Source organism: Gymnoscopelus microlampas (genome assembly GCF_963454915.1).
Source record: "Gymnoscopelus microlampas genome assembly, chromosome: 21".
NCBI lineage: Eukaryota > Metazoa > Chordata > Actinopteri > Myctophiformes > Myctophidae > Gymnoscopelus > Gymnoscopelus microlampas.
Window position 1 is genome coordinate 30,575,979 of NC_139958.1, and position 14,462 is coordinate 30,590,440.

At 41.3% G+C, this 14,462-nt stretch overlaps 1 protein-coding gene across 2 annotated transcripts in view; it reads right to left on the reverse strand.

Annotated features, from left to right (window-relative positions):
• The window catches only part of plppr1 (phospholipid phosphatase related 1), a 74,701-nt gene that overhangs the window by 17,474 nt on the left and 42,765 nt on the right, over nt 1-14,462 (reverse strand). For both annotated transcript variants that reach the window (XM_084046903.1, XM_084046902.1), the window contains exon 4: nt 1,971-2,103. In XM_084046903.1, coding sequence (XP_083903029.1) covers nt 1,971-2,103 — 133 coding nt within the window. The remainder of the gene's footprint in view (nt 1-1,970; nt 2,104-14,462) is intronic.

Consider the following 14,462-nt stretch of genomic DNA (forward strand, 5'->3'; position numbering starts at 1 on the left):
CTAATTACACCATTATGTGCGCAAATAAACACAAGCGGTCATGGATTTACAAACCGTGCCTCACTTGACTGCAGTTTTAGATGCTGAATGGACGTTTAATGATCAAATAATGAAAACATGCCCTCAAATATACCGTAGTAACAAATAATAGAAATACAAGACACCGCCTTTCAAAAATGATTGCCTCTTGCACACCCCAACGTTCTCTCAATGCCCGCGATGAGAAACATGAGATGATGGGAAAGGCAAGGCAAGGTTAACATTAGTGATTGCCCCTGCACTGGCAGCCCCTTGGGCCTCACTGGTGCCAGTGAGGTTTGTAGTGGTGTGACTGTGTGAGTGTGCTTTCTTCTGGTTGTGAAATATGACTGCTGATTATCTGGGCTGCTTAGCCATGAAATTACTCTGCATTGTCTGCTCATTCACTGGGCCTGGAGGGTAGTAGTGGTGTTGGGTACGAGACTGTGTGAAGGGCAATGAGAGACAGAGAGAGACAGAGACAGAGAGAAGGGGGGTTAGAGGAAAGTGAGACAGAGAAGGGGAGGAATGAGCCAGAGTTATACTCTGTCGTACGACGTTGCAACGTAAATAGTAGTACAAATTAAAATATAAATTATTCAAAATGGTGAGAGGAAGGCGAGAGGGGGAAAAAAGAGAGAACTGGCAACTACAAATTCCATAGGAGCCAGTAATCTGTGAATGATACGAGTTAGACAATCGTTTCTAACGATACCGAACATTTACTGTATACAGTATGTGGGTATATACTTTACTAAGTAGATTTGTAGTGCAATATACGTTTTATTTAATGTTTACCCATGTATCAATTATCAATTAGCCTCAACCATCTTACGAAAAGGTTAAGCAAAGAGGAAGTTGTTGTACAGTAACACACAGAGCACACACACAGCCAAGTGATATTGTTGATTGTGATTCAAAAAGGGAGTGCTACAATCAGAATGAACCCATTAAGACCTGAGGCCGATTCTAAAAGATACAAAAGATACTGGGTGCTCACAGTTCCAGGTGTATGCAAGGTGCTTACGAAGTCAATATGTAGATTCAAGGGGAAACCCTTGGGCTTAACTTCACGCTCACTCACTTCAAGCCAGGGATATCGTTAAAATGCTAGAAAGCACTCCCTGAGGAAGACCCATATGGGTCGAAACCGGTCAGCGCTGTCCTTATATGGCTTTTTTATTACTTTTTCAATTGTAACATTATGCCCCAATAAAGATTTTAACTGTATCCTTGGCTCGATGAGTGTGTGCCTGAAGTTAAGCCCAAGGACTTCCCTTTGTCTCTAGACAGTACAAGGTTCATTTTGAGGCCGATCATGCAGTGCAACGACTTATTTATTTATTTATTTTTGTAGCTATTTTCTTGAGGCTTTTGTGTCATTTGAAACACCCTAAAGACATTTTCACCAGTTTGTCACGTTGCGTAGTTACTGCACTTTGTAAGGGCAGTATGAGTTAGTGCCACGGCTACTCTCTCTCTGCCACCTACTGTATGACGAAAGCTTGCAGGGAGATCACCTCATGTGGTTGTCACCAGTGGGGGAAAGTAACTAAATACATTTACTCAAGAGAGTCAGGAAGTGAAAGTGATCATGAAAAATAAACAGAATAGCGCGACCACAGTAAAAAGTAAAAACGCAGGATTTCTCGGGAGGGTACTCGGGGGAAAACTCGGGATATCTCGGGGCGTGGCACTGAGAGAGTTAATTCAATTTTGATACCAATACTTTTGTACTTTTACAAGTAAAGTAATTTTGATTACCAGACTTTTACTTGTAACAGAGTGTTTCTACATTGCAGTATTGATACTTTTACTTAGTTTCCACCACTGGTTTTCACCACCATTTTAACAGCGTGTTATCGTAATTCCCCTTGTTTTTTGGGTAGTGGCCAACTGTCCATAAATGACAACTCTGCTATAGGGAGGTTTTGTGTTGTAAGTTCTGTTACCTATGAACCGTACGATGCGACGGATGAGGGGGTTGAGGTAACAACAGTCTCCGGTAAGTATAGTCTTCTCCTGAGCCAAGAGGGCTTCCCTCGTTGATTTCATCACATACATGGACACTTCTCCAATGAAAATCTACACGGGAGCAAACACAGAAACACAGATGCAGAAAGAGAGAGAGAGAGAGATAATTGAGCATGAGAGAAACAAACGTGTAGACGGGCACACACGTCAGCGATTCACAACCTGTGGGTTGGGAATCAAGATTCAAGATTTTATTGACATAACATGTATATAACATTAATAAATAAAAAAATATAGGCTATAGAAAAAATACTATGGTATTTTTTTTTAACCTTGAAAAATGAGTTTTCATAGTGATACCAAATCAATTGATTGATCAATAAAATAAACTCTGAAAATGCACGCGGGCCGCAAACGCTTTTCTAGATTTTCAAGTGGGCCCTGATCCAGAAACCACATCAATAGCAAGCAGCAAAAGCACAACAAACATTCCCACAAAGTTTTGAGACAACATAACTGTGTACAAGCCATTGTGTTTTATAGACGGGCTTTCTGCGGGTCCATTAATGTGGACATTACATTAGACCTAATGGGAAGAACGCCTCTGGGCACACAATATAAAGTTCTCCCCAAAGTTGCCTGAGGAGAAAGAGAAAGAGGTGTGTGTGCGTGCGTGCGTGCGTGCGTGCGTGCGTGCGTGCGTGCGTGCGTGCGTGCGTGCGTGCGTGCGTGTGTGTGCATGCATGCTTGTGTTTGCATGACAGAGCGTGTTTTGGGCCTCAGGGCAGGCAACAGAACCCTGTCTCTTCCTTGGCAATGCTTCCCCTGAATGGTGCTTCATCATCAGCATGTTCTGTGAACACAACTCAAATTCATCTCTCCATGTGGCCTGGAGCAGCAGGAGTCACTGATGTTACACAATTCAAAAATATGATATATAAATAAAGGGTGTGTGTGTGTGTGTGTGTGTGTGTGTGTGTGTGTGTGTGTGTGTGTGTGTGTGATAAATACGAATAAATGTTTAAAAGATGCTGCTGTACTGGTTCTGATGCTCTGCTGTTGTCAACTGGCAAAAATAATCCATCAAGTTGTTCAAACTTTTCCACTGAATGACTGACAGGTACACCGACATGACAACTACTATTACTGAATTGATTTTAACCTGGAAAAAGTCCCGACCGACACTATAGCCAGTTGAAAATACAGCACTTTTGTCATGCTACACATGTCGAAAAGGGTTGTGCCATTAAGTATTTATTAGCCTTGACCTAATAGCAACGCAAAGCTTCATAAGGAGATAGATGAATGAATGATGGCTGACCATCTGAGACCATCTGCTTTGGTTTGATGTCAGAAACGCATCTACAGTATATCATACTGTAACACCATTGTATAACAGCCCAGAATGTATGATGACTTTGTACTGTAGACGTGTACTGTATGCATGGAAATTATCTCATTTGTACCCTGTAGAGTGTAGATATTAGGAACATTTATGTAATCTAATCTCAACTGCCTTTCAATGCACTCATATGGCGGATTGACAATAAACCTAAAGAGAAATTAACTTACAATTTAACTGGGTCAAATGTAATCCACGAGAAAAAAAAAGAGGTAGGACATGCACATCCCCACAGTTCTTTAAACGCAGTATTGGACCCAAAAATAATCAAGTGAAGAAAAAGGGAATCTCCGCACCCGATAAACTGCTCTCCCGTCTTTTGTATTTATTTAACCAAAAATAGTGAACAACGTTTCGCCCATGTAGGGCTTTATCAGGTTACAGGCATATGGCTTTGGAACCCTTAAGTAGGTTAGAGTCAGTGGGTGTCATCACTCAATCAGTTAGAACAGGACAGGGATGTCATTGTTTTATTATTTACTTTTGGACAACAGCAGGAATCAGACTCTATAACTGTGTCCAACATGTTGGACTGTGTTCAAGTGGATTATGAAGCTGTGCTAGCGAGTCATTTCCCACCATTTGTTTGTTTGTTTGTTTGTTTAGTGTCTGTTTCTGTGGGTGGTCATGGCTGCCAGTTCCCACCTGACATCATGTGTGAGTTCCTCCTGACACTGTGTTGAAAACGTGAACATCAATATGATACATGTTGTCATCATAGCACTCTTCAAAGGAATACACCTTGTCTCCAACTGCAACACCGTATATTCGTGGTCCTCCACTCAGATGCAGCGTCCAGCAGAACATCTCTAACACTGTATTTTAAGTCTTGCTCTGTAAAAGTAAAGTCCTAATGTGTGCTCTACCGCTTATTATTGTTTCAGTGGCCCAAAGGACTCACAAAGCCTAACAAATCCACAAAGCTGAAGAGTTGGGTTTGGCCAATCAAAGAAGCCGATGGCTGTTGATAGCGAATGGATCACCAGCACAGTCACAGTCCAGGATTCTTCTGGGAATCCCCTGTTCTACACAGCAGACGGTCTGGTTCAGCAGCGTTGACAACTAGTCTCCAGAAGTTACTTCGAGCAGCTGGATCTGTTGTCAAAAAGTTGCCAGATGATGTTTGGGTTTAGTCGACATTTTGTTTTAAAGGACATGGTTGTGATGACGACATCTTGATGTCGTTTACTGGAGTATTTCCAATTTTCTGTACTTTTACTTCTATTCCACTACGTTCTCCTCCTCTTCCGGTGACTAGCCGAGCCGGAAAAGAGCGTCCGACGGCATGTAATGGGCCGACGCAACGATCAGGGGGGCGTCTCTCTCTCTCCTCCTGCTCCACACAGTTCAAAAGCAGAGAGTTCTGATCTTCCCCTATACTGCTTCCTGCTCCGTCTCCTGGCTTCTTCCAGCATTAACCCATTCAATCCGGGAACGCATCTGTGTCATTTTAGATTTCTTTGGCTATCCAAAAATAGCAGATCTACAACTCACCGACTGCCGTGCTATGAACTTGTAGATCTGCTATTTTTGAAAAATCTTGAAATATTCAGCAAAAGCGCACACTTGTAACTCAAATCTTTGCTTCTGGGGGTCCCTGGAACAAAACATTTTGAGATAGGGGTCCACGGCCAAATATATATCTGAAAATGTTTTCTAAATTCTAACAATATGTTGCTTCATCAGTGGTGCTCCAACTTTTCCATGTCAAGGACCCCCAAAATGATATGTATTTGGCCGCGGACCCCCATCTCAAAATGTTGTTCCAGCACAGATCGGAGCACACATTTTCCATGATTTAAAAAAGAAAATAGCAGATATCGCTCACCCCAAAACATGATTTATGATTCTGTGCCTATCGGTACATAACTTGGACGGCGCTGAGTCGGCTCAAGCGAACTTTGTGCAGTTTGGTGTGGCAACTCGCTCGTTTTAGCTCGCTAGGTGGTGCTTCTGGAATGAGCTGTAGCATTAAACAAGGGTTAGAAGTCATTGATTCATAATGTCTATAGCAAGCTATATATCCATCATTATTCTGCAGAAAGCACGCCACAAATGCCACAAGTGACAGATTGAACAAACACCTGTCCAGTGGTGGAAAAAGTACTCAAATGTTTTACTTAAGTAAAAATCACACCCAGTGTGAAGTGAGCGGAGTTATTAATTTCATCATGTGTCTGGCTAGCCAATCACAGCACGTCCTGTAAAGCTTAGCCAATGGGCGTGTTTTCCACAGCATGGCACGACGAAAGAAAAACTTTCACCACGGATGGGTCCTAAACCCACTTACTGTATAGGAGCGGTTGCACCGCTCAAAAATATCAATACTGCAATGTAGAAGTACTGAAAATGAAAATAGCAGATCTACAAGCTCACAACGTGTCGCGATGCGTTGTGAGCTTGTAGATCGGCTATTTTCAAATAGCCTAGGTATACAATAGGGCTAAAGTGGTTAATGTATGTCTTATAATATGATGATTTATATCTGCAAAGTAACTATTAACTAAAGTTTTCAAATAATTGTCGTGGAGTAAAAGTAAAATATTTACCTCTGAGATGTAGTGAAGTAGAAGTAAAAGTACAGACAATTGGAAATACTCCAGTAAAGTAAAAGTACCTCAAGATTGTACTTAAGTACAGTACTTGAGTAAATGTACTTAGTTACTTTACACCACTGCACCTGTCCTCACATAATACACTACCATGCCTCCTGAAAACAGCAAAAGAACTTCTGGGTTGATCCATGACAACCTGCTATATATGGTCTGAGAAGATGCAGCAAAGACAGCTTTCAAAAATACATATAAATGTTTTATATATTTATATTTTATATTGATCGTTGTGGGTGTAATCCTCAAAAAATATGTCTCAGGACTTGTCAGTAAATGTGGACAATGATGTTTGATATTCGTACACAAACTTATCTGTGCACTGCACCTACGCATCAATCTGTGATAGATATTTTTGTATCAGCTGCACACCAAAAAAAAAATCAGCTGGCTGTTACTGATCAAGACCCACACATGGTCAGAATAACCAGATTTATTCAGGAGAATTTAAGTCCATTGTCAAGAGCAGGGAAAACGCTATTGCACATTAACGAAATTGTCTACGTTTTTAACCACACTATAGAGTTGATTTTAATGTAATGGTGGTGTTGTGTGTTGGGCAACTGTGTGATCGTAAAAACGGTGTTGTAAAAGAGCATGCACATTCAGCAATTTACCCTTTATAGCCTAAATGGAGGTCCATCAATAAAAAAATAGACTTCCAACCAAGTCGGTATTATTTCCATAATGCAAACAGAACAAAACACAGGGGACATAACAGGTGCAATTTATAGTCACCAATTGTTTTGAGAAAGACGGCCTCAAAGTGTCTGATGTATAATAACGTGCATGATTTGGACCCATAAATCTGCCCACAACGGTCAGGTTTAACATTCCATTTCCTTCCTCATGGACGTCTACAAACACTCGAGGATCAATTCACTCTCAGAGATAAATACACTGTCAGAATTTACTGTCTATTGATTGTCTTTATGTGACAGGTTTATAAACCAATCTACAAGTTTTGCTGACATAGTTCCTGTGTTCAAGGTGAGAGGATTAACCACACGATCCCAAGCGCCTGTATTCTGGGGAGGACATTCAGCCAAAATAGCCAATTTACCATCTCAAAAGCTTGTAGATTTAGCTATGTTCAGCGAAGAGATTATGTGTAGAGGGAAACAGGAGGCCTAGTAGCCACTTTGTTTTGATAAATGCTATATAAGACATGTGTTATTATTACTATCATCTATTATTACTACTACTACTACTACTTTATTTTATGTTTATTTTTACTAATGTAAAAAAAAATGTCACCACAGTATTGATACTTTTACTTAAGTAAAGAATTTGAGTACTTTGTCTACCACTGTGAATATCCCTCCGGGAGATCAATAAAGCTTCATCTAATCTCATGTTATCTTAATCTTAATCTGTGAGAGGAAACACTAGATTGTGCAGCTGTGTTTCAAAAGGTAGAGCGGTTGCCTGGGAAACGGAAGGTTCCTGGTGTGATCCCCACTCCTCCTGGCATCAGGTGGAAGTGTCTTTGAGTGAGGCAATGAACCGCTAACTTCTCCTGATGTTGCAGGTTGGTGCCTTGCATGGCTGCCTCCCCCACTGGTGTGTGGATATGTGAACATAACACATATAGCACGTTTGAAAAAGGCACTATATAAATGCAGACCACAAAATAATTCACTGGTATATTTCGGGAAGGTCCAAACTGACAGATTTGCAGACATTCTAGAAACTCTTTACCACATGCTGCTGGCAGTAGTTTGGCAGCTTCTCAGAAAAATAAGTTTTCCAGGCCATAAAGCTGAAAAGAAGTGTCTGGTAAACTGTATGTAGATTCTCATGTATAATATTCACCAAATAAATATGCGGTTCCATGTTTTCTTGTGCAACATAGCTCTATTCCCATAGTAATCATTGCTATAGAGTGTTTGTTCAGCAACAGGACTCTCTCCATCTCTTTAGTAAACATAAAATAAATGTTTCGGTCGAATAGCAATTTCGTCCAATCAGGAGTGAGAACTCATACAAGATACAGGATAAACAAGTGAAATTGGAAATTATGAAACAAAAAATTAACAGACAAAATAGGAATTGGAAGCTGATAAATGGGTTCCCTTGCCTGATTGAATGAAATTGGTGATGATTAAAGAGCTGAAGAGATAGTCTATAGAAATCAAATAATTACTATCAAAACAATTGGAGCTTTAACCTTTTAACAAAGCGTTTCGTTTTAACGAAGAAATATCACTTAGAAGTAGGCACCTTTAAGGATGCATTATTCATGCAGGAGAAGTGACTTCTCAAAATGGCTATGAATGACTCCAAGAGCAGTAGTGGTTTTTATTACTCAGTGGGTGAATGAGCTGTGGTTCAGGTGTCTGGCTGAAATGGCTTTATGGTAATTTATGCTACCGGTGAAAAAAAGTCATGCAACATGTCCAAAATGATGTATTTTCAACAGACAACGGGTTGGCTCATTGTTTGTCGAGCGACTTTTTCGTCTAAGTCATAAATAACAGGCTTTGAGCGCCAACACACCGGCTTCACCTTCTACCGGTGTAGTCATGTGAAACATTCTGCATGAATCACTTCGTCTCCACTAATTGGCCACCGTCCCAGCCCTGTCATCATTCACTCTGATTGGCTGCTGTTCCCAGGGTTTATGACGCATGTGGAGGGCAAGAGAGTGCGACCTATAGTGTCACACACTAAACTACCTGACACAGCACTCTCAGTCTCAAAGGGCAATATTAGAAAGTTTGGGATATCGTTTCCATGAGAGAACATCAGAGACAACCCAAGCAGGGAGGGCAAGAGACAGTGAGGGCGATAAAGAAGGAGGGATGGAGAAACGGACAGAAAGAGAGAGAAGGGAGGGAGGGACAGAGGCAAGGACTGAGGGAAGAATAGGAGGGAGAGCGGTGGATAGTTACTCATCATCTCCTTTAGATATAAACTGAGAAACCCATTATTTTAGTTGTTCTTTAACTTGTGAAGCTAATGAGCATTGGAATGAATGTAATTGACTAAAATAAACAATACATACATCAATTTCTGACATACTAACATCTTGACACTGTCATGTATTGTTTTATTAATTATTATAATAATGATTAGCACCCTTATAGACCAGGGGCAACCTCTGCAGAACCTCTGGAAGAACTCCCTAGCAATTGTGAAATTGCAATGGTTGCAAATTCAGTGTTTTACCTACCTGGAGGGGAGCAGGGTGTACGTTCATATGGAAAGGATTTAAAACTTGCGATACTTTGTGCCAAATAACAACAACCCCAACCTGTCACTTCCCATGCAATTCTTCTTTTTTAAAGATCATTTTAATGGCACTTCCGATTTATTCGGTAGCACACAGTAGGGAATGACAGAGAGGATAAAAGTGAGAGAGGGGATAATGTGTGCCAGAGTACTCACAAGTCATGGCTTATAAACTATTACCCTATAATTATCTGCCACTCTAGTCAATACGTAACGTTCCAATTGGTAAACCCATTAATTGTAGATGTCAAGTCTCTAATTGGCAAATGGAGGAATGAAGATACAGTGAACTTACTGAATTAGCATAATGCACCAAGATATGTATTATTACACTAGCAAGATGAGTTGATGTTTTTGCTGTGTCACTGTTTTATTAAGAAGTGTTAAGGAGTAAGAAACAATAGAAATCGCACACATTAACACAACACCTTTAGCTCGTTCATTTCTGTCTGTCTGAGTGTCTGTCTGTCTGTCTGTTTGACCGACTGACTGATTGAAAATCTCACTAATTCTATAATGGTTCTTAACACATTGCCTGCCAAACAAAATAATCCACAAGAGGCTCTAACTTAGGAATGATCCCTCGACTCTGAGAGAACGAATGGACGGATGTGGCGTCATCCCAAAAAATGTCACTTCCACTCCTATGTTATGAGTTGTAGAAAAACACATCTAGCTCGGATTTCTTCTTTTTTTAGTGAAAACGAGCCTTATTCAACGTGTGATAGCAACAAAATGGCCTATCGCGGTTACAACATTTTTGTTCCGATGGATAGAGGAGACCCTCCCCCACCCCCCAGACACCCTTTGTTTACATCCGTGTACACATCGCGGCTCCCGTGGCTCTCTGTGGATCGTCAATATACGGTTAAAAAAACGCTGGCACGGGGATGGAAGTTTTTGTTTTAGTTTTAGTTATAGCAGTTAATGTGTTAATTAGATCAAGCGTCTAACAGAACTACAGTCTGTTTAGTCTGCCTTTGACATAAAGCAGAACATCTTATCTCAATATACCGGGGGTCTTATCGGGGTCGCACCGGGGCTCTATACTTGGTCCGCTCCTTTTCCCACCTCTACATAAAACCTCATCAATTGATATTCATGTTTGTGGCTGACGACGCGTGAACAGACACAAGGTGTGCAACAGCAAAGGGAGGCTGTGGCCTACACCCATACTCGTGCGTGACAAGTGAAGCAGAGGCTGCTCTCAGTGCGCTGTCAAAGCGTCAGATAAGGAAAAAGTTTGAGTGGTGCAACATGAAAGAAAAGTGTTGAGAGATGAGAAAAAGACGTCTGTGATAAGGAAGGATTAACCCATTAAAACCGGGATCGCATCTGTGTCATTTTTAAAATTTCTTTGGCTATTCAAAAATAGCAGATTTACAAGCTCATAGCGCGGCATAGAGTGGCGTGCTATGAGCTTGTAGATCTGCTATTTTTGATTTTTTTTAAATGAAAATGGTTGCAAATCTTTGAATATATACTTTTTTACAAAAATCTTTGCTCCTGGGGGTCCCTGGAACAAAATATTTTGAGATGGGGGAGGGGGGTCCGCAGACAAATACATATCATTTTGGGGGTCCTTGACATGAAAAAGTTGAAAAATGAAAAACCACTGATATTATAGCAACATACGTTTTTTCTAAAAAACTGTTCGGATTTAGAAGACATTTGTAGAATCCCTAGAGTAAAGATTTGAGTTACATATGTTCGCTTTAAAAATATATACATATATTGATATATATATTCAAAGATTTGCAGATATGAGCTTGTATATCTGCTATTTTTTTAATAGCCAAATAAATCTTAAAATGGCACAGATGCATTCCTGGATTGAATGGGTAAAAGAAAAAAAACTGAACAAGAAGGAACAATCATTAACCTCACTGCTGAATGTGCAGAATAACGAGGTGAGTATGTCGGCAGTGGACTTATTGAGATGAATGGAACCCTTGTTTACACCAGGTATAAGAGTGGGTGAAATGATCTTGTGCAAGCTTTCCACTAATTTCAGTCTAAATTTAGCCTAAATAAAAGTAAGAGTAATAATAGGCTATCAACTAGGAAGTGGCGCTCCGCGGAGCGCAGATCTCCGCCAGGCCTGGTGTCCTAAGCAGGACTATGTAATGTTGCCGTTTCCAAAGCATGGAACTACCCTCCTTTTTGCTTTTGCATTAGTCCAATGTACCGTGTAAGACACAGAATGTGACATTCAGGCGCTGCACTTGTATAGAAAACACTGTGTGGGTAAAATGATTGCACGTTATGCGGCAGTAGGGCAGTATTGCATCGATTCGAATCTGTACTGTGTATGTGTGTTGATAATGTGTTTTTAGATGAGATGTAATAGTGGACCATAAAACTGATAGCGGTATTGATTGAGCAATGGAGCACACAGAGCTACTGTACACTGGTGGAACCAATGTAGCTGTTTTGCGAAGCAGCATCGTATGACAGAAAATAATGTTGCATGTAACAATGTTAGATAAGTTTCTTCTGCACAGCATGATCCAAGTACCAGGAGTCACGCCCCAATAACAACACTTACACTGTCTGATGCTCATAGGCGGCGGGGGGGCCTATGGCTTGGAAAGGCTAATATTTGACCAACTGTTACACTTGTTTTAACAAGCGTGGAGGACAATGTCATTATGTTCATAACAGCTGTCATGCACTGACCGCAAACAATATGCACAGTTAATAATGCATCACAGTAGTAGTACGACAATACATGCTTGCTTAGGCATATCAGAAAATTGGCTGCCGATTGTAATCCCACCAGACCAGCATGAAGAGACTGATCTTTGTGATATAAAATGCATGGATTTTGCCCTGCAATAGCCCCAGAAAGGCAGACTGACAACAAGATAAAGCTTCAAGTTTCAATAGAAAATAATACATGTATTAATCAGAGCACTTGAATGTATGAATCCTGTCAAAGGCGGTTTGCATCTCTCTCTCCATCTCTCTCACACATTGCTCTTCTGTCTGTGAGTTGCTTTAATGGAGGAAAGTGGAATTAGGAAGCAGGGTAAGTGCCTAATTATACTCCATCGTACGACGGTATCCCAATGCATTATGAGCTGGCCCGTGTGCATGCACATGTGTGCAGGTCAGTCCTGCAGTCTCTCTGACTGATTGTGTTGCGGGCAGCGCGCACACGCCCGCCATGTGGCGCAATGTGTGTGAGTACGCATATGCACATGTCATAGTTAACTGTGGTCTCTATGTGTGTCTGTCTGTGTGCGTTCTGTTGGTTGCTGTGTGTGTGTGGGCTAGTTCCACTCACCCCATATATCCTATAGCCTGGAGGGACAGTAGGTCTGACGTATTGCATCCACAAAAAATATTAAATAACATACAGTACAGTACAGTAGTTGATGTTGGCGAATTGTCTTCAATGGGCTACCCTATCAGGCAGCGTGCACAAAACGTTTCCCACTGATTGTCAAGTAGTTTGCGAGATTAGCCGCGAAAACCCAGACAAAAACACACACAGACACACGTGAAAGCAGACATGTCTGTCCCTGGCCTTCAGCCTGGCAAAGATAAATATCCCAAAACATAACCTCACAGTGATGTTCACTGGGCATGACATTCTTAATGCATTGGATGTTAAAGACATAATCAAGATCCTTTCAACAAAGAAGACCAAATGAAAGCACTTCTGAAAGGTAAGACAAGGCTCTAGTCTAGCATAGATATTGCTTTCCAGTAGCCTATTCTAATGCAGAATAGGCTCTATGCACAGCAGCCATATTGGAAAGAAATTGGGCCTCTTCTTACTTCCTTCACAGGTGTTACCAATGATACTAATGAAGGCTCTGTTCCATTCTGGTCGGGTGCTGATATCGTGCATGTTTGCTCACAGAAACACTCCATTTTGGTTCCTAAATGGCCCCTTATGGTGGGTGTGTAACTCTGAGAGTGTACAAATGGAACCAAATGGATCCGTAATCCATTTGTACACTCTCAGAGTTATGGGGGTCCTTGAAAATAAGACAACCACTATGCCACACTAAATGGAAGAGAGCCTTAATTAGTATAACTAGAAGTTCGGCCGGCTGCGCCGGCCTCACATCTAGCGCCCACGCCCACGTAGCGTCCACGCCCACGTAGCGCCCACGCCCACGTAGAGACCACTTGGCAGCGCCGATCACTGGCGTAGCGTCATGAGGGCTAGTGGGGCCATGGCCCGGTCAGTGAAGATTTGCCAGGAAAATGAATTCTGCTCCGACAACAATAGACACAGCCGCCGGCCGCCAGTGACGTTACTGAAGTGATACATTGGCTGGCCCATTCACACCTTTTACAAAGCTAAAGCTGCCTACTCCTGCCTATCAATGGTCCAAGTGTGACCTGTGAAGTAGCCTATCGTAGTCTGTAGGAGACATAAGCATGTCCTAAGAGGAGTCCAAAAGAGAATGGATCCTGGGAGTCATGAATTAAATTACAGAGGTGAGTAAATAACTACATGTGCTCAAGTACTGCACTTTACTGGATATCTATCTATCTATCTATCTATCTATCTATCTATCTATCTCTCTATCTATCTCTCTCTATATATATATATATACATATCTAAATGGCGAAATGGCTGGGGGGAAATGGGCAATATATTGTTATTTAATATTGTTATTTTATTATGAGTATTAATAAGTTATGATGATTAATTATATCATATGATTATAATATTTGATTAAGATATATGATCTTATAATAATCATGGGGCATGTATAATCATTATCTAATAATCAAATAATAATACAATGAGTCATCATACATCTTTTCGGTGGCGGGTGTTATACGGAAATGTGTGACCCTGTACAATCTGGTCAAAATGGCGGCCGTTTGTGTGTTGTTGCGCGCGTACACACACACACACACAAGGAATGTGTGTGGAGATGGCGGCTGTTTTTGTGTGTTTGCACAACAGTGCATGTGGACACACGAATGGTGAGTTGGATGCGTCTTTTAATAATCAGAAGACGCACAGTACTGCACACACACACACACACACACACACACACACACACACACGCGCGTTGAAGTAATTTCCGTGTGCGCGCGCACACACACACACCTACAAACGGAGACGGCGTGTATTGAAATGGGGGCAGAGGTTCTGAATTGGCATCCAGGGAGTGTGTGCACAGTTTCGCTGCGAGCAAGCCAACGATGCGGGAGATTAGCTATCCACAGACGGACGGACAGGGGGTAAAACA